At 46.0% G+C, this 23,277-nt stretch overlaps 1 protein-coding gene across 1 annotated transcript in view; it reads left to right on the forward strand.

Moving 5' to 3' along the window:
* NBEAL2 (neurobeachin like 2) overlaps window positions 1-23,277 on the forward strand; it is a 116,385-nt gene that overhangs the window by 64,355 nt on the left and 28,753 nt on the right. Inside the window, 20 exon segments of the mRNA XM_029283799.1 lie at window positions 2,782-2,865; window positions 4,106-4,204; window positions 5,884-6,470; window positions 7,407-7,539; window positions 9,328-9,447; window positions 11,952-12,270; window positions 12,556-12,638; window positions 12,763-12,855; window positions 13,080-13,251; window positions 13,401-13,534; window positions 15,964-16,123; window positions 16,601-16,703; window positions 16,841-16,994; window positions 18,214-18,372; window positions 18,762-18,921; window positions 19,976-20,061; window positions 20,710-20,804; window positions 21,013-21,092; window positions 21,095-21,405; window positions 22,740-22,918. Of these exon segments, the coding sequence (XP_029139632.1) occupies window positions 2,782-2,865; window positions 4,106-4,204; window positions 5,884-6,470; window positions 7,407-7,539; window positions 9,328-9,447; window positions 11,952-12,270; window positions 12,556-12,638; window positions 12,763-12,855; window positions 13,080-13,251; window positions 13,401-13,534; window positions 15,964-16,123; window positions 16,601-16,703; window positions 16,841-16,994; window positions 18,214-18,372; window positions 18,762-18,921; window positions 19,976-20,061; window positions 20,710-20,804; window positions 21,013-21,092; window positions 21,095-21,405; window positions 22,740-22,918 (3,311 nt within the window).

Here is a 23,277-nt window from a genome sequence, read left to right on the forward strand (position 1 = left end):
ATCATCCCTTACTTGTTTCAAAAAATTCCCATTTTCCATAAAAAAAGCAGTTTTTTTATCAATTCGCCATCTCTCTTGAATTTGTCTATACACAAGCCAGGAAAAGTCTGGATACTTCCGTCTCAAAACTTCTATTGATTTGAGGCACCATTCACCACTGCCACTCAAATATAACAAATCTTTATAAGATGGCGCCTCCCAAAACTTCTCTTGTTAAGACAGACGTTTTTAACTGAGTTTTGCCCCACTTAACAACCTTTCTTGACACAGTCGTTAAGTGAAGCACAGAAGTTCTTAAGCTAATGACACGGTTGTTAAGCAAATCCGGCTTCCTTGTTGATTTTGCTTGTCAGACGGTCGCAAAAGGGGATCGCGTGACCCCGGGACACTGACCGTCATAAATATGAGTCTGTTGCCAAGCATCTGAATATTGATCACGTGATCCATGGGGGATGCTGCAGTAGTCATAAGTGTGAAACTTTTTCCTGTGCTGTTGTAGCTTTGAATGGTCACTGAACAAATTGTTGTAAGTTGAGGACTGCTCAGTAATTGCTGAGAACAAGCCAGGATCTTTGTGATTCTCTTGCCTGTTTCTAAATTGCACCCACAGATATTACAGCCCCAAATAAATGGAAAGAAAGGTGGGCAGATTGCATGCTTGTTTCAGCTTGGTCTCTTCCGGGGAAACCATGGTTATCTGAACTAAAGCGGCAAACATCTCCGAGCTTGCTGGGATCTGGCTGTGACCCATTAAACAAACGGAATTCCTTTCCTCCTGCTGGTTTCAGTAGTCAGGGAAACTGAGGAGCACTTTTAAAAGTCGGCTGGCTAAAAAGAAAGAAAAATCTGGACAACTTCTGTGTGAAACTGACCGGGAGCGTGTCTGTGGAGGGGGGAAAAGCAATTAACTATCCTCTAGTCAGGAAAGGAAAGGGGTGATCTCAGCTTCACATCTTGACAAGTTTTCCTAGCCTCTCCAGGACATTTGCATGTAGTCCTCGACTTATGACCACAAAGGAGCCCAAAATGCCCGTTGTTAAACAAGACAGTTGTTAAGAAAGTTTTTGCCCCATTTTATGACTTTTCTTGCCCCAGTGGTTAAGTGAATCTGATTCCCCCATTGACTTCGCTTGTCAGAAGGTCACAAAAGGGGATCAAGTGACCCCGGGACACGCAACCGTCGTAAATATGAGTCAGTTGCCAAGCAGACAAATTTTGATCATGTAACGTTAAGATGTTGCAACTGTCATAAGTACATGCCAGTTGCTAGGTGTCCAAATGTTGACCTCACGACCGTGGGGATGCCGTAATGGTCATAAGTGTGAGGACCAGTCGTAAGTCACTTTCTTAAGTGCTCTTGTGTTTTCGAGTAGTTGCTAAACAAATGGTCGTAAGTCAACTTACAACAGTGTGTTTAGTAGCCGTTCAAAGTTACAATGGCACTGAAAAAAGTCAGTTACGACCGGTCCTCACTCTTACGCCCATTGCAGCATCTCCGTGTTCCACGGGGGTCAAAATTTGGACGCTTGCCACCTGACTCATATTTATGACGGTCACAGGGTCCCGGGATTCACGTGGTCCTGCTTTGTGACCTGAAAAGCAGAAAGCCAGATTCACTCCACAACCATGTTCCTAAATTAACAACTGCAGCTAGAAAGGCCAAAAAATGGTGCAAAACTCATTTAACAAATGTCTCGTTTAACAACAGACATGTTGGACTCAATTGTGGTCGTAAGCTGAGAAATACCTACATACAGCTGAACCTGTAATAGCGATGTTTCTCTGCCCCCTGCTGTTTTTAATCTTCATTTATCGATCAGCATGGTTTAATGTTGTTTTAATGTTAGTTTTTTTGTGTTCCACGGATGCTGCTGTGTAGTTGTGGCTGTTGTGGGTGCTTTGTCGCTATCCAACTTTCCAACTTGACAGAAAGCATGGAATAAAAACATCCGGGTACAGTTTTATTACTCCCTTTCTCAAGTTCTCCTTTTCCAGACTAAGTTTTTTATTATTATTATTATTATTATTATTGTATTGTATTTTATTTATATCCTGCCTTTATTATAGTTACAAACAGAGGTAGTCCTTGACTTATGACCACAACTGTACCCAAAATTGCTAAGTTAGACATTTGTTAAAGTCCTTTTATGACCTTCCTTGCCACAGTTGTTAAATAAATCACTGCAGTTGTTAAGTTAGTCACATGGCCGTTAAGTGAATCTGCCTTGCCCATTGGTTTGCTTGTCGTAAAAGGTCGCAAAAGGGGATCACGGGACACCGTGACCGTCATAAATACGAGTCAATTGCCAAGCATCCAAATTTTTATCATTTGATCATGGGGATGCTGCCACGGTCGTAAGTGTGAAACATAGTCAAAAACCATCTTTTTCAGTGCCGTAACTTCAAATGGCCACTAAATGAATAGTTGTAACTTGAGGACTACCTGCATTCCCTTTCTTGACCCCTCCTGTTCCAGGTTTATTTATTTTATTTTATTGTTCATTTTATTTGTGTCCCGTTTTTATTATAATTGCGAATAATTCAACACGCCTTCCTCCTCTTATTTTCCCCACAACAACAGTCCTGTGAGGTAGGCTGGGATGAGGGAAGGTGACTGGTTCAAAGCCATCCAGCTGGTTTTCACGGCTAAGGCAGGACTTGAACTCACAGCCTTCTGCTTCCTCTGAACACTCCACTTGGAAGTTCTTGAGGTGTTAGCCCACCCACAAGAAATTTTGTCGCTTTGGGGTGTTGAGATCCTTTTCTCTTTCTTCCCCACAGGTTTTTGACAGCAGCTCCGATGCCATTCCGATTCACGCCATTGGGGTCCTCACCTCCATCATGGCCACCTCCCCCGCAGCTAAGGTAAGACCCCCCCCAGGGACCCTCCTGGGATGTCTGAAAGCAAATGCCATTTCTTGTGCATTTGCATCCCAAAGTATGGGGGGGGGGTGTTTCCCGCAACTTGAACAGGGTGCAGGAAGTGAAGACGAGATCAGCTTGCAGCCCAACGGAAATGACTCTGTGGGGTCCTCGGTGGTCTCTGAGCTTGGTGGTTTTCTTGCAGGCGTTACGTGACCCAACTAGAGAACACCATCAGTGCTAGAAGGGACTGCCTATCAACAGAGAGCAACCCCCCCCTCCCTTCTAGCACTGATGATGTTCCCCAGTTGAAACGTCAGCAAGGAAACCACCAAGTTCAGAGAACCTCAAAGACCCCACAGTCATCCTCCTCCTCCTCCTCAACCCTCCTAGCAGTGATGACGTTCCCTAGTTGGATCATGAAATGTCTGCTAGAAAACCACCCAGCTCAGAGAGCACATGGGACCCCCACAGTTCAACCCCTAAGCTACAAATATTCTCTTATATTATGATGGATGGATAGATGAACGGGAGAAGATAGATCGACAGACAGACAGACAGACGGATAATAGATAAATAGACAAATAGCTGATAGACAGACAGACAGACAGATAATAGATAGATAGATAGATAGATAGATAGATAGATAGATAGATAGATAGATAGATAGATAGATAGATAGATAGATAGATAGATAGATAGATAGATGATGGATGGATAGATGATGGATGGATGGATGGATGGATGGATGGATGGATGGATAGATAGATAGATAGATAGATAGATAGATAGATAGATAGATAGATAGCTATAGATGATGGATAGATATAGATAGATAGATAGACAGACAGATAGACAGACAGACAGACAGACGGATGATGGATGGATGGATAGATAGATAGATTGATAGATAGATAGATAGATAGATATAGATGATGGATAGAGATAGATAGATAGACAGACAGACAGAGAGACAGAGAGACAGAGAGACAGAGACGAGGATGGATAGATGAATGTTGGATAGAGATATTAGATTGATAGATGAGATCGATAGATAGATAGATGATGTAGAGATAGATAGATAGATAGACAGACAGACAGACAGACAGACAGACAAGGATAGATATGAATGTTGGATAGAGATATTAGATAAATGAGAGAGAGAGAGAGAGAGAGACTCTCCTTGAAGTTTGCAAAGTCTGCCTGGGTCTGGCAGGGGCTCACTGGCCACTTTCTCCTCCAGGAGGTCTTCAAAGAAAGGATCGGCTACTCCCACCTCTACGAGGTCCTGAAGAGTCAGAGCCAGCCCACCAAGAAGCTGCTGCAGGAGCTGCTCAACATGGTGAGAACGTCGCACTTTCTGATTCAGAAAGCGGTGAATGCTTAAGAAGAGACTGGACAGCCATTTGTCTGAAATGGTAGAGGGTTTCCTGCCTGAGCAGGGGGTTGGACTGGATGACCTCCAAGGTCCCTTCCAACTCTGCTATTGTTGTTGTTGTTGTTAGAGAGCTGAGAAACAGGGTCGTCTTTCTTTATTTTTATAAAGTTCATGCTTTTTACATCTGGTCCTTCAAAAATAAAGAGGTTTATTTGGGGCCATGGTCTGAAAGTGGTTTGCCATTGAGTTTTTTTTTTTTTGTTTTTTTTTTTGCAAATTGCTTAACTCACCTTCCCAGTGCTGCCTATCGCTTTGGGATCTCCAGGTGGTCTCCTTTCCCAATCCCGCTTAGCCTTTTTTTCAAGGCCAGCCAAGGTTAGCTTCCTGCTAAACTCAATTTTTTAAGCAATAAATGGAGTAAATGATCAGATTGATGGCCTGGGCTATTCTTTCAATTTAGCCTACCTAGTAGGGTAGTTGAATTCCTCATTTGGGCCAAAAAAAGAGTGTATGCTAATTACGTGGAGCTGTCTGCAAATATATAACATTTTACCATTGTTTGGAGGAAAAAAACCTTTCCTGGCAAAATCCAGGATGGAGTGCACATTAGGAGAAGAAGGATGGGGTCCAGGTTGGGGAACAGGGGTAGCAGGACGGAAGGGGAAAAATCCTTTGAGGGCGAGGAGTGGCTATACAAATTTGATAAATTCAATTCAATTTAACAAAAGTCACAAGCTGCTCTGTGCAGCAAAACTGAGCCTGAAATTAGACTAATTAAAATAAGAATTAGACTTGGATAAGAGTTGAATTAAAATTGAACTGGAAGAATTAGAATTGAATTACAATTGGATTAGAATTCAAATTGAATTACATTTGAATTGGAACTGAATTAAAATTGAATTAGAATGAGAATTATATTAGAATTTGAACTGAATTAGAGCTGAATTAAAACTGAATTGAATTAGAATTGAATTGAGTTAGGGGTAGAATTGAATTAGAATCAGAATTGAATTACATTTGAATTAGAACTGAATTAAAATTGAATTAGAATTAAAATTAGAATTAGAATTGAATTGAATTAGGGATAGAATTGAATTAGAATCAGAATTGAATTAGAATTAGGATTAAAATGAATTGAATGAGAATTAGAATTAGAATTGCATTATACTTAGAATTACTAAATTAGAATTACATTTGAATCAGAATTAGAATCATGATTAGAATTAGAATGGAATTAGAATTCAAATTGAATTAGAATTTAATTTGAATCAGAATTAGAATTAGAATTGAATTAGTTCAAATCAGCATTAAAATTCAAATCAAATTAGAATGAGATAGAATTGAATTAGAATTATTGAATTAGAATTAAATTTTGAATCAGAATTAGAATCGAATTAGAATTCAAATTGAATTACAATTAAATTTTGAACCAGAATTAGAATTGAATTAGAATTCAAATTCGGTTAGAATTATCAAATTAGAATTAGGTTTAGGATTAGGATTAGAACTGAATCAGAATTAGGATTAGGATTAGAACTGAATCAGAATTAGAATTAGAATTGGAACTGAATAAAATAAAGAAATTAGGGCTAGAATTAGAATTAACCATAACTCACCTTCAGACCTGTGACCCTTTTTCCCAGGCCGTCGAAGGGGATCACACCGCCTCCCCTCCGCGCCTCATCCACAACGAGCAGCCGCTGTTGATCCTGACCCAGTGGATTCCCGAGCTCACCTCTCAAGACCTCCAGATCTTCCTTTCGGAGTGGCTGAAGAAAATCTGCAACGCTTCTCTCCAGAGCCGCACAACCTGTGTCCGGGCGGGCATGGTGGGCTACTTGCTGGACGCCCTGAGCGCCGCGCAGCAGAACCTCGACCGCAAGTGCACGGAGAACCTTGTCGACTTGCTGCAAGTGCTCGGCGGTCTCTCGATCCGTCCGGGCGAGTTACGGCAGTTGCTGAGACTCCTCCGGACCGAGCACGGCGCGGGTTGCCACTCGTACACGGTGCAAGTCGTGCGAGCTCTTTCGGGCATGGCGCGTAAGGAAGGACCCGAGCGGGCGTTGCAGTACTTCGATCTGACGCCCAGTATGACGGGGATCATGGTGCCCACCATCCAGAAGTGGCCCGGGTGCAGCTTCGCCTTCCATGCCTGGCTGTGTCTCCTGGCCGAAGAAACCAAGGACGGTCCGGAGGAGACTGGCCGACTGAAGCGGAAGCAGCTGTACAGGTGGGGGCACCTAGCGCATGTAGGCGCTGGGGTGCGACCTTGTCTTTCGTGATCTGGGCAGGCTGAGGAATGGGGGATTGGGGATTATGAAGAGGGCTGGAAGCCTAGAGCCCATGGAACCAAGATGACGCCCCACGCAACTTTAAGAAATGTGGACTTCGACTCCCAGAATTCCCCAGCTGACGTGCTTTAAGAGGGATGAACTTCGACTCCCAGAATCCCCCAGCCAACGTGCTTTAAGAGGGGTGGACTTCCAGTCCCAGAATCCCCCAGCCAGCCCACTTTAAGATGGGTGGTCTTAAATACTGGCTGGGAATTCTAGGAGTTAATAATAATAATAATGATAAAGTTGGAAGGGACCTTGGAGGTCATCTAGTCCAACCCCCTGCTCAGGCAGGAAACCCTACACGATTTCGGACAAATGGCTGTCCAGTTTCTTCTTAAAAACTTCCAGTGTTGGAGCATTCCCCGCTTCTGGAGGCAGGTTGTTCCACTGGTTAATTGTTCTAACTGTCAGGAAGTTTCTCCTTAGTTCTAGGTTGCTTCTCTGCTCGATCAGTTTCCACCCGTTGCTTCTTGTCCTGCCTTCGGGTGCCTTGGAGAATAGCTTGACTGCCTCTTCTTTGGGGCAGCCCCTGAGATACTGGAAGACTGCTATCCTGTCCCCCCTCATCCTTCTCTTCCTTAAACTAGACAAGTTGAAGTCCACATATTAAAGTTGCCAAGGTTGAGCAACACAGCCCTTGACTACCATAACTAACCATGATTGAAAAGGCAGGGAGGTTAGCTCCGTTCTGCTGGGGAAAGTCTATTGTCCACTTAGTTTTGGAAATTGGATTTTACCTGCTCAGGTAAATCTAAAAGCCTGAGCTCAAGTGGGCTCCTTCCTTCCTTCCTTCTGCTCACCCACCTGTCCTTCCTTCCCATCCCACCTAGCTTCTTCACCGCCAGCGGGACCGGCTTCGAAGCCTTCTTCACCACGGAGGGGATGCTGGTGGTGGCAGTCTGCACCAAGAAGGAATACATGACAGTAGCTCTGCCAGAGATTCCCTTCAATGACGCAGCCTGGGTGAGCAATGGCCGGGCTAGGAGGGCTTGGAGTGTCCGGGAACAAAATCTGGGGGTCCACGAGGTGTCACACACAGCCATTGCTGAACATTTCTAGCTGACTTAGATCTCTGGAGATTTTGAAGCAATATCCTCAACCTCTGGGCCCCAGCCCACTAATGCAGGGGTCCCCAATCTTTCCAGGCTCACGGAAGAGAGCAGCTTCAAAATTGGTGCGTATGCGCGCATGTGCGCACACAAGGCCACACACACTGGCGTGGGACTAGCAACCCCATTCATGCATGCAGCATACGCTGCTGCCATGTGCATGCGCAAATGGGCCACACAACTCACCTGGGTTATTGGCCCTGTTCATGCATGCACAAACGGGCAGCAGACACCCACTCCGCGCTAGTCCCCGTTCGCACCCGCGCACATGCGCAAATGGGGCCGCGGGTGCTAGCACGAGTGGGGGGAATGCACGCCCTCGCATGTGCGCACCAGTTAGCCATTTCTGCGGTCCGTTGGCCAAAAGCCCATGGCCCGGTACTGGGCCGCGACTCATAGGTTGGGGACCCTTGCACTAATGGGCCAGAAGCTGTTTGCAACCAGCCACGGAAAGCCGGGCAAGGGATGGCAGGGGCACGTGCATGCCAGTCACGCAAATGGAGCTGCACACATGCGTGTTTCATGGCCACTTGCATGGAACTATCCCCCCTCCCCGGCTGGTCCACAAAACCAGAAAGATTGGGGGAGGACAGCTGTGAGGGAGGACAGCTAAACTCAGATCAACTCAGATTACCTTGAGGAGGTTCATCTGGATGGCTGTGTTGTCAAACCCCCCCCCAAAAAAACTACACACTTGGGGTGCTGTTTTGAGAGGGGAGAGTGCTGGAGTATCCATAGAGGGGCAAAAAAGTCAAGATGGCGTCTCTGGCCAATTAAAGACTCACACAGATAATTGCAGCATTCGGATCGCATAAGCATGTGGCTGCCATCTTGATTTTTCTGACCTCCACTTCCTGTGGCCAACCTTGGGGGGGAGATTTATCTGGGGAAACCACAGAGTAACCCCCCTCTCCAAATCTCTAACCAGCACTGATCAGTTTAGGAAGATTAAAAGGAATTTTAAACTTTGGAGGTTTTGTTTTTAATGGAGTCAAGAAAAGCATCAGATTAAACAGGGGAGCAACTACAGGTGGTTCTCATTTAGAGACTGAAATTGCAAAGGCACTATAAAAACTGACTTAATGACCAATCCACGCACTTACGACCGTCGCAGCATCCCTACAGTCCCGTGATCGAAATTCAAACACTTGGCACCGGTGTGCATTTACCACGATTGCAGTGTCCCCCGATCCCATGATCACTATTTGTGACCTTCCCAATCAGCTTGTGACGAGCAAAGTAAATAGGGGAGTTGGGTTCACTTAACGACTGCGTGATTCATTGAACAACTGCAATTTATTTATTTGTTTGTTTAGAAAATTTATACGGCCACCCACTCACTCTCAACAACTCTTTTTTTCCTTAACAACAAAAAAGTCGTAACATTGGGCACGGCTCACTTAACAACCACATTGTTTAGCAACACAAATTCGGGTCCCAATTGTGGTCATAACCCGAGGCCTACCTGTAGTAAGATGCCACTTGGAGAATGTATCTCTGGAAAAGGATCTGCATGGCTGGTAGTTTTCCAAATCGACTCCCGTTTTGTCCGCGACGCTATTCATTGTCTTTCCATTCTGTACCCACAACTTGACAAACGTTGGAGTGAAACCCGCTAATCTCTGTTTCCGCTCGTCACTAGCATTGCGTTGACGTTGTCCACATCGTGGGCCGCCGGCTGTTCAGCCAGAACTTGGTGAACATTTTTGTAGATGGTCAGCTCTACAAAGTTGCTCAGCTGCGTTTCCCATCCGTCAGCGAGGTAAGATGTCCTCGGATCACGCCGTACGTCTTTGCGGGTCTGTAAAAATTGCACCCGGGAGGACATGGACAACCGGAGGATTGTTAAAATCAGTACTAGTGGTGACAGCTTTAGGAACACCGGTGATGTCCATCCATCAGGAAGCTCAGAGGTAGATGAGATTCGTTCCTTCGAAGGGATCTAGGTTTCCTGCCTGAGCAGGGGGTTGGACTAGATGACCTCCAAGGTCCCTTCCAACTTTATTATTATTATTATGGATCATCGCACAGTCAGCCAGATGTTCAGACTGGATTTGGCCTTTTTGTCTACCTATCGAGTCCTTCCCAAGGACCTGGGATAGGCAGATGTGGATGTTGGATGGTATTACAGATATCGTCGCAGGATGGAAGCAGTTCCTAGTAAGGCCGCCTTTTGCAATTGACTAATGGCAAATTTGGTATTCAAGTATTATTATTATTGTTATTATTGTTATTATTGTTATTGTTATTATTGTTATTATTGTTATTATTGTTATTATTATAACTCGCCATGAGCAACTCGTCGCGGTAAAACTCACCCCGGGACAACTTAACCACAGGACAATTCAATGCTATATTAATAATTTATTTCAGTTGTTTTTATTATTGGTGATCACGTTTTCATCAAAATTATTGTAACTCTTGTATTTCTGGATTGACTTTATGTTATTATTATTGACCTTGGTTCCATCGAAATTAATTTAAATATTGTGTTTGTTGAATTGTCCTATGTGTCAATGCTGTTTTGTTTTGACACTGTGGCTAGTTGTCTCGTGGTGAGTTGGCTGTAGCAAGTTGCCCCATGGCAAGTTGGTTGTGGTGAGTTGGCCACGGCAAGTTGTCCTTTTCCACCTTCAAGGATCCCACAAAACCCCACTTCAGGAGCAAGGTTGGTGGAGAGGGCCCGTGCAGGTGGTCCTCAACGTACGATCGGTTGCTGAGCAACCCGTCAGAATTTACAGCAGGCCTCAAAAATGGGCCTTACGAAGCAGATCCCATGTTCTAACAGTCACTCCCACCCTGTAGTCACATAATCGCCCTTTGGGCGCCGGTCAGTACAGCCATATTTACAACTATTTGCAGCGTCCTACTGTCATTTGATCTCATTTTATGACAGTTTTGATGAAAGCCGGCAGTTATTTCCAGTGTTCGGCAAAACTTGCCATGGTAAAGCATTAATGACTTAATGCTTTCTGGTTCACTTAGTGACCGTAGGATTTGCTGAATGGCTGCAGTGATTCACTTAACCACCACCACAAAAAAGTCGTAAAAATCAGATTGGTCACATGACTGATCTCTGTTCCGACTTATGATCCTAATGGGCCTTTATGATTGTAAATCAAGGACTTGCTGTAGAGCAGGGGTCTTCAAACCCCTGGCTGGCTGAGGAATTCCTTGCTGAGGAATTCTGGGAGTTGAAGTCCACCAGTCATAAAAGGGCCAAGTTTGAAGACCCCTGAGAGTCTGGATCCAAGCCCACAGGTTCATCAAAATGGCCGACTGAGGAATTCTGGGAGTTGAAGTCCACAAGTCATAAAAGGGCCAAGTCTGAAGAGCTCTGCTCTGTAGAATCATTATTCTTAATAGCCTTCAGATGATGAACAGAGAAGATCAGCCATGACCCTCCTGATCTTTTGGGCTCCTGAGCTTGGGAAAAGAGGAAAAGTCCACATTTTGGGTTGATTGTCCATCACCCAAGTGAAGAGATGGATAGTTTGCTTTGCTGTTGAATTTCCCTGTGGAGATTTTTCATATCCTTCTTCTCCATTTGCGTGTCATTGTCTTGTCTGTATCTCCTCAATCCAAAATCCAGAAGGTTAATTCTACCACTTTCTTTCTGCTTCTCCAAGGAGGGAAGTGTGTAAAATCATGGATTCCTTGTAGGAACTCCTTCTTGGGTTCCTTGGTCTTTTTTGAAACTTGGTGGACTGCTTTAGATACCATCATGAACTTGGAGCTTCCCAGTGGGCCAGTTCTGCTCAAAATATAAAGTCTCCTGCCTTGGACAAGGGATTGGACTAGAACAGGGCTAGGCCACCTTGGCTCTTTTGTGACTCGTGGACTTTAATTCCCAGAATTCCTGAGCCAGCCGTGCTGAGGGGAAAGGGAGAGATTTCCAAGCTGAGCCAGGCTGGCTCAGGAATTCTGGGAGTTGAAGTCCACGAGTCATAAAAGAGCCCAGGTTGCCTACCCCTGGACTAGAAGACCTCCAAAGTTTCTTCTAACCCTATGATTCTATGTCCAGTTGTAAAATCCAGGGAGGGATATTGACAGCTACCATTTAAAGACATCTTCTTCAGATGTTCTCCAGGTAGTTTGAACCTCAGCAGCCACAATTTTGCATGATCGTTTCAAAGGGATGATGGGTGTTGAGGTTCTAGTGGTTTGAAGGAAAACAAGATGGAAAAAGTAAAGTCTAGCAAACAGGACAAGAACAGAAATATTTATACCTTCTAAATGTCCAACTTTTGTCCTCTTCCTGGCCAGGCCTTCACATCTTGCTGCATTGGTTCTGCTGGTCACCGGACCACCACCACATCCACGATCTACTCACCCCCGTCTCACTCGCCAGATCTGGAGTTCCCAACGCATCCTTTTCTGAACCGCTCACAGTCCTTCCCAGCATCTCTGGCTTCTCACACCTGGACCCCCATCCCGCCCCGGGAAAGCATGGTTTCTACCATGATTGCGGGGACCCAGGACACCGAGTGGGGAATGCCCACCTCTTTGGAAGGCCATTTGGGGTCAGTCGCCATCTTCTACGAGGCACTCCAGCCTGCTCAGGTGAAGGCCCTCTTCTTGGCAGGTAGGGCTCTGGAGAAACCATGTGTGTTGTCCATCTCACCCAAGGACACTTGAAGAATAGGCAAATTGGACTTGATGTTTGGGATGGGGACATTGATGGTCCAAACAGAGCAGAACAAGAGCAAGGAGGAAAGCAGGAGGTAAGGATGGGACACATCCTGATGGAGGACCATCATCCAGAACTTCAAAGGATGGTCCTTTTGAGGAGGACCTGCTCCTATCGCACTCTGAGCTTGAGGACACCAAGTCTTGCTTCTTTGACTACAGCTCTTGTTTCCTTCCACAGGACCAAATATTGCATCACCATTTAAGCCCGAGGGAGATTTTGGGGAACTGAGTAGCAAACTACTTTTGTACTACACACCCCAGGTAAGGTTAAGTCTGCACACCTGTGATCAGCCTCTTCCACAAAGAGGACCTAGCCTGATGACAGGACCATGTTTGAGATCCTCAGAGCTGTTCTTTGTCTTTTTCTCCTTCGGTGGTTCTCTAGGCCTGTAAAAGCAACATCTGTCTGGACCTTTCTCCAAACCATAACCTGGATGGGAGGCTGACAGGACATCAAGTGGTGAACTGGGACGTTAAGGTAGGTGGGAATCCATACTCACGTCTTTGAGGAACCATCTTGGCTGTTGGGAGGAAATTGCCCCAGCTTCTCACTCTGACCTGTTAGCTTCTCTGTAGGACCAAGCTAGATCACCATGGAAGTTCTGCCACCACCACCACCTTTAGAACACTGTTTGGGGGTCTTCTGAGGTCTACGGTGTGATGGTTCTCAACTCATAAAGCTTTGTTTTGGGTTCTGCATAGGATGTCATCAACTGTGTTGGTGGGATGGGAGCGCTCCTCCCTCTGCTGGATCAGGTGGCATCTCAGAAGGAAGAAAGCAAAGATATCCAGGAGATTCATGACTTGGTGGGCCCAGAGTTGACCTCTTCACGGAGTGCTCAAGGCTTACACATTCCCCTGGGAAAATCTTCAGGTGATAAAAATCTGCAGTTTTGGGGGATACAGATAGCACAGCTGGCTGGGGAATTCTGGGAGTTGAAGTCCACCCACCTTAAAGCCACCAAGTTTAGATAGTGCACAAGATTATGAAGATGATTTCCATGTTGGTTTTTCCATCTTTAGAGGGCAGGCTGGAGAAGAATGGAGTGGCTGCATTTTTACTACTGATGAAGAACTTCCTGTGTGGTCATCAAGTCAATCAAGAGAGTTTGGTCCAGTGTCATGGTCCAGCCATCATTGGAGCATTGCTCCAGAAGGTGAGCATCCATGCACACTTCCGTAGAGGGGTGATCTCATCTAGGTTTCCAATATTTTGACCTCTGTTTCAAAGATGCTTTTTCACAAGACTTTCTTGTTTTTCCTTTGAAGACGTTTCGCTTCTCATCCCAGAAGCTTCTTCAGCTCTGACTGGATAGTGGGGAATGGAAGGATTTATACTCCTTGTAGACAGCCAGTCATTTGCCTTCTTTGAAAGAGCCGTTGAGGCCACTTGGAGGCTTATCTGTGTCCTCAGTGGTGCAAATAAGTGTGGAGCCTTCTTGGAACTGCTGAAAGGATTGTGTTATAGACTGGAGATAGATGGTGTCGTATCCCTCCCCCTCTGTGTTCAGTTTTAACACAGATGGCCTCTTTGACCCCTCTTTCAAACCAGCGGTCCTCTCTGTCCAAAATGTGGACTTTGCTGTCTTCAAAAGTGTGACCTTTGTCTTTTCAAATCCAGATGGACTGCTGAATCTTGTCCTGATGGGTTTGTTCTCCAATGTTGTGTCATAACGTTTATAAAGTGGTTGTTTTGTTTCCCCAATGTACAGATCCGCACAGGGCTCACTGAATTGTGCTGCATATACCACGTTGCTCAGTTTCCCTTCTCGGCTGTTTTATGGCCCAAACGTGACCACGTTCCTTCCTGATCAACAATGTTTCAACGTAGTCTTCTCCCTAACCTCTCATTCTATCTCTGGATCTCTTGGTGGTCTCCTGCCCCTTGCTAACAACGTTGTGTCCTTGCTTAGCTTTCCAAACTCAGCCCAATCCAGATAAGGGCTGCCCCTGGCGAACTAAATACAGGTAGTCCTTGACTTACTACCATAATTGGGACTGGAAAATTCGTTGTTAGGTGGCATGTCATTAAGTAAGGCCTTGTATCATCGTACCCCATTTTACAACGATTTTTGTTGCCGTTATTAAGCAAGACATTGTGTAATTGCAACTTGAGACTTTGTGTCGTGGCTTGTCGGAAGCCAGCTGGGAAGGTTGCAAATGGTGATCATGTGACCCCAGGATGCTGAAACCATCATAAGCACCCGAGTCACCAAAAGGTGACCACAGGGACACTGTGACGGTCATGAGTGCAAGGACCAGTCATAAGTTACTTTTTTTCAGAATCATCATAATGGCTGCTAAAGAAACGGTCATTAAGTCGAGGACTAGTGTGGTGTGACACCATTTATTTTTAAAATCCTGAAAACAGGATTGTCCATTGTCAAAAAAGTCAAGATGGTGGCCCCAACCATTTAATTGACACTCCATCCCTTTTTATAAGCATCATAACCCACATATTTCAGACACACGATTGTGGCCATCATCTTGTCTTTCCTGAGCTTGCCTGCCTGGGTAAGGCCCCATTTGTGTTCCTTCTCTTCATTAAAGCTAACCTATCAATCAATCAATCAGAATAGATCTGGAAGGGACCTTGGAGGTCTTCTAGTCCAACCCCCTGCTCAAGCAGGAGACCCTATTCCATTTCAGACAAGTGGCTGTCCAGTCTCTTCTTGAAAACCTCCAGTGTTGGATCACCCACAACTTCTGGTGGCAAGCAGTTCCATTGGTTAATTGTGCTCACTGTCGGGAAGTTTCTCTTTAATTCCAGGTTGCTTCTTTTCTTGGTTAGTTTCCATTCATTGTTTCTTGTCCTGCCTTCTGGTGCATTGGAAAATAAGTGGACCCCCCTCTTCTTTGTGGCAGCCCCTCAAATACTGGAATAACTGCTATCATGTTCCCCCCTCCCAGTCCTTCTTTTCTCTAGACCCAAATACTGCAACCGTTCTTCATATGTTTAATCATCCTAGTTGCTCTTCTTTGCACTCTTTCCAAAGTCTCTACATCTCTTTTGTGATGGGTTGACCACCACTGGATGCAGAATTCCAGGTGTGGCCTTATTAAGGCTTTATAAAGCGGTACTAATACCTCGTGTGATCTTGATTCTATGCCCCTGTTTATACAACCCAGGATTGTATTAGCTTTTTTTGGCTGCCGCCGCACACAGCTAGCTCATGTATTTTCATAATGTGCCATCTTCCAGTCTTTCTTCATTCTTTGACAGCCATTGAGCAAAATAGGTCTCCATTTTCCTTTTCTGATGCTCAGGATTAAAGATCTACCAACCAACCCTTTATGAAAGTCGAGGGGTATGTGTGTCTCTCAATCCCTGTTCCAACAGAACACCTGGTCCCATCCCATAACGATGTGTGAGCCCTCAATTCCTCTTCAACTTCAGTGGGAATAAGGGGCATTGTAGTCCTGAGCATCAGTTCCTTGGCGTTAAATCCCACAAGATTGGATCTGGAAGAGCAGAAGGGGCCTTGGGGAATGATGAGAAGAAGCCACAGGGACTCTGCCCGTGGACAGGCTTCTTGATCTTACGTGGAGGATAAAGTCTTCACATAGATCTTTCCACGTTCTGCAGGTCTCCAGCCAGGCGATGGACATGAATGTCCTCATGGCCTCCCAGATTCTGATGGAACAGGTGGCCTCGGAAGGACACAACCTCTTGCTTCATCTCCTCTACCAAGCCCTCCTCTTTGACTTCCGCATCTGGACCAACAGTGACTTCGCCGTCCGGCTGGGTAAGTTCAGGATGGTCTAGAGCAGGGGTCTTCAAACTTGGCCCTTTTATGACTTGTGGACTTCAACTCCCAGAATTCCTCAGCCAGGCATGCTGGCATGATGTCCACCAGTCATAAAAGGGCCATGTTTGAAGACCCCTGGTCTAGAATATTGACAGACCCATCGGCCCCAAGAAAACTGGTCCTTCAAGAGAGTGAGAAGATCCTTTCTCCACCTTTGGTGCATCGCAGAGTCTTTCCATGGGTTGAAATTCTTCTGAAAGGTCAATGACATCCTTTCATTTCCTGAGCCATAACTTGGCTACTTCTTATGGATGTCCTTTCTTTGGTCAGGTTGCTCCATTTGCATGATATCTCAAGAGAGATGTAGGTGGGACTCCATGACCATCTAAGGAGGACCCCTGCCTTGAGAATAGGATGGGCAAGATTAGCAGGTATGGCCCACCTTCTTCCTCAACTTGTCTCTCTCTTTGATAGGTCACATCCAGTACCTATCCAATATAATTAAGGACCACAAACAAAGGATAAGGAAGAAATATGGGGTTCAGTACATCCTAGATTCCATCCGGACCTATTACGGGTGAGTTAAGAGAACATTGCAAAATCCTCCTTGCTTGGTTCCTGGTCAAGGCGTCCTCTCCTCTAACAGACAACCTGGTGCCCTTGTTCCTTTCCTACTTTCTCCATTATGACCTTTTTCCTGTTCCTTCTCCTCAGAACCTACAAAGAGAAGCCCATTGCCACCGATGACCTCCGGACAGTGCAAACGTCCCTCTTCAGCCTGATCAAAGACTTCTTCTGCAGGAACATCTCCAGCGATGAGATGCAAAGCACCATGAACTACCTGGCAGCCGTAAATGATGAGCACCAGGTAGATTGGAGACCAAACCAAGAACTTCGATGGATGGATGGATGGATGGATGGATGGATGGATGGATGGATGGATGGATGGATGGATGGATGGATGGATGGATGGGTAGATGGATGGATGGATGGATGGATGGATGGATGGATGGATGGATGGATGGATGGATGGACGGACGGATGGACGGATGGACGGATGGATAGATGGAAAGATGAATAGATGGAAAGATGGATTGGTAGATGGATGGATGGGCAGATAGATGGGAGGATGGATGGATGGATGGATGGGTAGATGGATGGATGGATGGATGGGTAGATGGATGGATGGATGGATGGATGGATGGATGGATGGATGGATGGACAGACAGACGGATGGACGGATGGATAGGTGGAAAAATGAATAGATGGAAAGATGGATTGGTAGATGGATGGATGGGCAGATGGATGGATGGATGGATGGATGGATGGATGGATGGATAAAGGTAGATGGACACACAAACAGGTGGATGGATAGACGGGTGGGTGGATGGATGGGCAGATGGATGGAGGAAGGAACGGAGAGACGGACGGACAGAGGAGTGGATGGATGGATGGATAGATAGATAGACATAGAAAGGGATAGATGGACGCACAGAAGTGGGTGGACAGACAAGTAGGTGGATGGGCAGATGGAGGGAGGGAGGGAAGAAGGAAGGAACGGACGGACCGACAGAGGAGTGGGTGGATGGATGGATGCATAGATGGATGGGTAGATATATGGATGGATGGATGGATGGCCCTCTCATTCCCAGACAAGTAAGCCTGCATATTCAACCTGGCATCTTCCAGATATATTGGACCTCATCTCCCAGAATTCCCCTCCTGCAGAGCCAAAGGCTAGGAATGTTGGGAGTTGAGGTCAACCATACCTTAGAAAGTTCCCTGTCGAAGAGAGATGTTCTGAAGTATGGATTCTTGCATTGGGCTGCTGGTTTTCCGGGCTTACTATAAGGAGAGGTCAAATCCCAGATTTCAGATCTATCCTAGGAAGACCTTGAGCACAAACCAAGATCAGTTGATTAACCGTAGGCAACATTCAGCAAGGTTTAACATGCTCATTCCAAGATGTGCTCCCAGAACACACCTGGACACCATTGCATGGAGATTCTAAGTTTAGAAGCTTTGGAAGGAAGGTCTACCTGGAGATGGCATGACAGCAGTTTTCCATTTACTGACGTGTCTCACAGGTATGTGGGATCCTGGAAGTGATCCAGAATCTGCAGAAGAATTCCCCATGCCAGGACCAGCTCTTTGCTTTCCTGTTTGAACCGGGCAACGTAGAGGTCTTCTTCTCACTGCTCATTCAACGGAAGTTCTCGGATGAAGTCCGGGAGAGAATCTTCAAGGTAGGAACTCATCTCCATGAGTCCCAAATATGCTTTTTCAGGAGTCAACTGGACTTTTCTTGTTTTTTCTTTGAAGACGTTTCGCTTCTCATCCCAGAAGCTTCTTTAGCTCTGACTGGATGGTGGGGAAATGGAAGGATTTATACTCCTTGCAGACAGCCGGTCCTTTGCCTTCTTTGAGAGAGTCCTTGAGGCCACCTGGAGGTTTAATCTCTGTCCTCAGGGTCACCTGAGTGGTGCAAATGGGTGTGGAGCCTTCTTGGAACTACTGAAAGGACTGGTCAACAACACACCCATTTGCACCACTCAGATGACCCTGAAGACACAGACATGACCAGATAACTCTTTCCAGTGCAAACCACGTTGTCTTTTTGTTTGTTTTTGCACAGATTTTGTACAAGTTGCTGAAGTACGAGAAGGTCCACGAACGGTATAAGCATCGCTTGAAGCTGAAGGACATCGGCTATCACGGCTTCATCTCATACCTGAATGACATCCCGGTTTCCATACTGTTTTTCCGGTGCCTTCTAGAACAAGTCCTTGGAGCAGGTACCTACGCAGAGGCTGGCTGGGGGATTCTGGGAGTTGAAGTCCACCCATCTTCAAGTAGTCATGGTTGAAAACACTGATATATTATATTCATCAAAGACTACAGACCAGCAAGTTTGTGTCTGGTTAACTGGAGCTTAGCATATTGTACGAACCAGCTGCTTCACATCTGCCACTGTGGATTGTTGAGTTTGCAAGAAACGGGAATGGGACAACTCACCACAGCCAACTCACCGTGGGGCAACTAACTGAGGGACAATTTAACAATTCTATTTAATTATTTAAAACTAGCTGTACCCGGCCACGCGTTGCTGTGGCTCAGTCTGGTTAAATGGAAAAGAAAGTGTTGCTTTTACGTCCAACAGATGGCGCTGTTTTTTTAAAAAAGCATGTTTTTACCTGTCACAGGTGTGACATCTATATCATATAGGTATATAAAAACACGCGCGTATTCGAATGCAACGTTGTGTCAAAATTTTAAAGCAATCGCTGAAGAACTTTCGGAGATTTAAGATTTTGAACAAACGGACATTTACATTTTTATTTATATAGATAAATTAAAAATTATTTTAATTTTTGCCATTCACATTTCATTCCGTCCTTCGTTTTGCATCCTTTTTTTATTGGGTTTTTTTTTCTCTATCATTTCTTTGATGTTAGTGTCACTTTTGTTCCACAGCACGTTGACCATGGCAAGTTCGCTGTGATAAATTGTCATAGACCAGTGTTTCTCAACCTTGACAATTTTAAGGCATGTGGACTTCAACTCCCAGAATTCCACAGCCAGCAATGCTGGCTGTGGAATTCTGGGAGTTGAAGTCCACATGCCTTAAAATTGTCAAGGTTGAGAAACACTGTCATAGACCCACAAGAAACTACCTGTTCAGCCTTTTATCTGTAGGATAACATCCATTTGGGATTTCCGTGTTCATTGTAATAACTCTCACTGTTTTTCTTGTTTGTGAGAACGTGTGCAAGAGAGCTCAAGCATGTAGCCTTCATTGGTTTGGACACAAGCATAAAGCCATTTTGGTCTTTGCTTTCTTATTCTCAGATTCCCCGAACTACAAGGATTTGATGGCTGTTGTTTACCTCTCTCACCGGGCAGATCTGACGGTCAGACTGGACATCTGCAGGAAGGTATGTCGGACTAGGAACACCTTTGTACAACTAGAGTGAAACAGGAAGTGGTTTTGAAGGGTCCCTGGTGCTCACTGAGCTGGGTGGTTTCTTTGCAGACATTTCTTTACCCAACTAGGGAACATCATCAGTGCTAGAAGGGAAGAGGAGGAGGACTGTAGAGTCCTTGGTGCTCTCTGAGCTTGGTTGTTTGCAGAGATGAGGAGGAGGAGGAAGAGGAAGAGGAGGAAGAGAGAGGCAGAAGACTCAGAGAGCACCAAGGACCCCACAGTCGTCGTCCTCCTCCTGCTCCTCCTCCTCTCTCTTCATAAACCCCGTCCCTTCTAGCACTGATGATGTTACCTAGTTGGGTCATGAAATGTCTGCAAGAAAACCACCAAGCTCAGAGAGCACCATGGACACCCCCCCCAGTCCTTCCTCCTCCTCCTCCTCCTCCTCCTCCTCCAAGTGATGAATTACCTTAAGATTCATTGCATTAACACAATCTTCCCTGAATGCCTTTGAGCCTTATCTGTTCGTTTCCAGGCAAATGCTGGGGAGATTCCTGTACTATAAGCAGAAAACAATAAAGTAAAGAGTTGAACTTCTAGGCATGTGGATCTGGTTGTTCATGCCTCACATTGCCTTCCTGTTTCTCTCCCTCTCCAGCTCTTCCACCTAATTTACTCACAGCACGACATGGTGAAGCAACTGGCCAAGCTGGCGGGCTGGCAGGACACCCTCACCAAGCTCTACGTCAAGGAGTCCTACGAGTCTCGCCAACACAGCTTGTCGAACTCGGCCAACTCAGAGCAGTCCAGCATGGAGAAAGGGAAAGAGCTGGTGGGCTCCACTAGCCCTTTGACCTCTGAGCTGCCAGATTTGGATGTCTTTCTCCCCCTGGGCTACGAAGCGTCTGACCACGAGCTGTCAGAAGGCTTCTTGGACCTGTCCATGTCTCCCACCAACCAGAAGAACAAAGTCTTCCAGTCTTACGCCTTCAAATCCTTCGACTCCTTAGAGCTCGCCAGCCATTCCTCCTCCTCCAACATCATGGACCTCCCTGGCCCAGGAGAGGTCCACCCAGGGGGCCCAGCTGACCGGGTCTACCACCCGCTCTCGCCTTTCTCCATTTCCCCGTTTGACCTCGGCTTGGATTTGGGCAGCAGCAGCTCAGCGGCCACCATGGAAAGTGGAAACCAGACCCCGCTCAGCCTTCCCGGGACACCGTCCCCTCTGGAGAACTTCAAGCCCTTCCCGGGGTCCAGAGCTCGAAAAAGCTCCAGCTTGTCCAACGTGCTGGACGAGACGAGCTACCAGGAGACCCTGCCGAGCGACAGCATCTCCAACACCAGCAATCCTCAGGTGAGTTTGTCATTTGTCCGAAACGGTATAGGGTTTCCTGCCTGAGCACAGGGGGTTGGACTAGATGACCTCCAAGGTCCCTTCCAACTTTGTTGTTGTTGTTAACATCTTCCTTGGAAGTTTCGCCTCAGTTTTTTGATCCAGAATTTTGTGCATTCTCCTTGCAGTGGACTCCTTTTTTTTGCCACTGCATGGTCATTATTTTTAAACAGGGAGTTCTCGGCTTACAACAGTTCATTTAGTGACCGTTCACAGTTACAATGGCACCAGAAAAAGTGAGATATGATCGTTTTTCACACTTATGACTGGTTTTTCACACTTACGACCGTTGCAGCATCCCCCATGGTCATGTGATCAAAATTGAGATGCTTGGCAACTGACTCGTATTTATGACAGTTGCAGTGTCTCCCGGGGTCACGTGATCCCCTTTTGCGACCTTCTGATAAGCAAACTCAACGGGGAAGTCGGATTCGCTTAACAACGGTGTGACTAGCTTAACAACTGCAGCGATCCACATAACAGCTGTGGCAAGGAAGGTCGTAAAATGGGGCAAAACTCACTTAAACAAATGTCTCGCTTAGCGACAGACATTTTGGGCTCAATTGTGGTCACATGACCATGGGGTGCTGCAACAGTGGTAAGTGTGAAAAAAAGGTCATGTCACTTTTTTCGGTGCCATTGTAACTTTGAATGGTCACTAAGGTAGGTAGGTATAGATGATAGACAGACAGGTGATAGATGGATGGATGGATGGATGGATGGATGGATGGATGGATGGATGGATGGATGGATGGATGGATAGGTAGGTAGGTAGGTAGGTAAATAGATGATAGACAGGAGATAGATAGATAGATAGATAGATAGATAGATAGATAGATAGATAGATAGATAGATAGATAGATAGATAGATAGATAGATAGATAGATAGATAGATGTAGGTAGGTAGGTAGGTAGGTAGGTAGGTAGGTAAATAGATGATAGACACAGACTAGATAGATGGATGGAGGGTAGATGGATAGGTAGGTTGGTAGGTAGGTAGGTAGGTAAATAGATAGNTGGATGGATGGATGGATGGATGGATGGATGGATGGATGGATTGATTGATTGATAGGGGGGAAGAAAGATAGAAGCAAGCCATTGTGGAAGAGAAAAAATGCAGGCAAGTTAGGGTTGTGGTATCTATCACAGTTGTGTTGCAAAGGACAGCTTTTGTTCAGGATGAGGCGGGTGGAGGCAGGTGCAACCTTTGTGTCTCCACCTGTCCTGGAGCAGTTTTGGGGACCACAACCCCCAAACCCTGTGCCACTGTCCCCTCATTGCCTTCCCACTCCCAGCAAACTCCAGAGGAAGAACTCTGCAACTTGTTGACCAACATCATCTTCTCGGTCACCTGGCGGGGCGTGGAGGGCTGGGACGACGTGGCGTGGAAAGAGCGTGGACAGGTCTTCTCGGTCCTCACCAAACTGGGCTCAGCCTGTGAGCTGGTCCGCCCTCCGGATGAGATCAAGCGCAGGTAAGAGGAGGGAGCACGGTGGAGAGTGGCCAGTGGAAGCCCCCAGGGTCTTCTTCTGATAAACCCTGGGTGGATCCACTGTCCTTCATACTGGGAGTGGGGTTTGCAGGGAAGAGCAAGAGGAGGAGGAGGAGGAGAAGGAAGGAAGGAAGGAAGGAAGGAAGGAAGGAAGGAAGGAAGGAAGGAAGGAAGGAAGGAAGGAAGGAAGGAAGGAAGGAAGAGAAGGGCAGCGTCCTTGGTGCTCTCTGAGCTGGGTAGTTTTCTTGCAGACATTTCATGACCCAAACTTGGGAACGTCATCAGTGCTAGAAGGGAGGAGGAGGAGGAGGAGGAGGAGAAAAGGAAGGAAGGAAGGAAGG

Source organism: Protobothrops mucrosquamatus, unplaced genomic scaffold (genome assembly GCF_001527695.2).
Source record: "Protobothrops mucrosquamatus isolate PMUCROS unplaced genomic scaffold, P.Mucros_1.0 scaffold235, whole genome shotgun sequence".
In the NCBI taxonomy this organism is placed as follows: Eukaryota; Metazoa; Chordata; class Lepidosauria; order Squamata; family Viperidae; genus Protobothrops; species Protobothrops mucrosquamatus.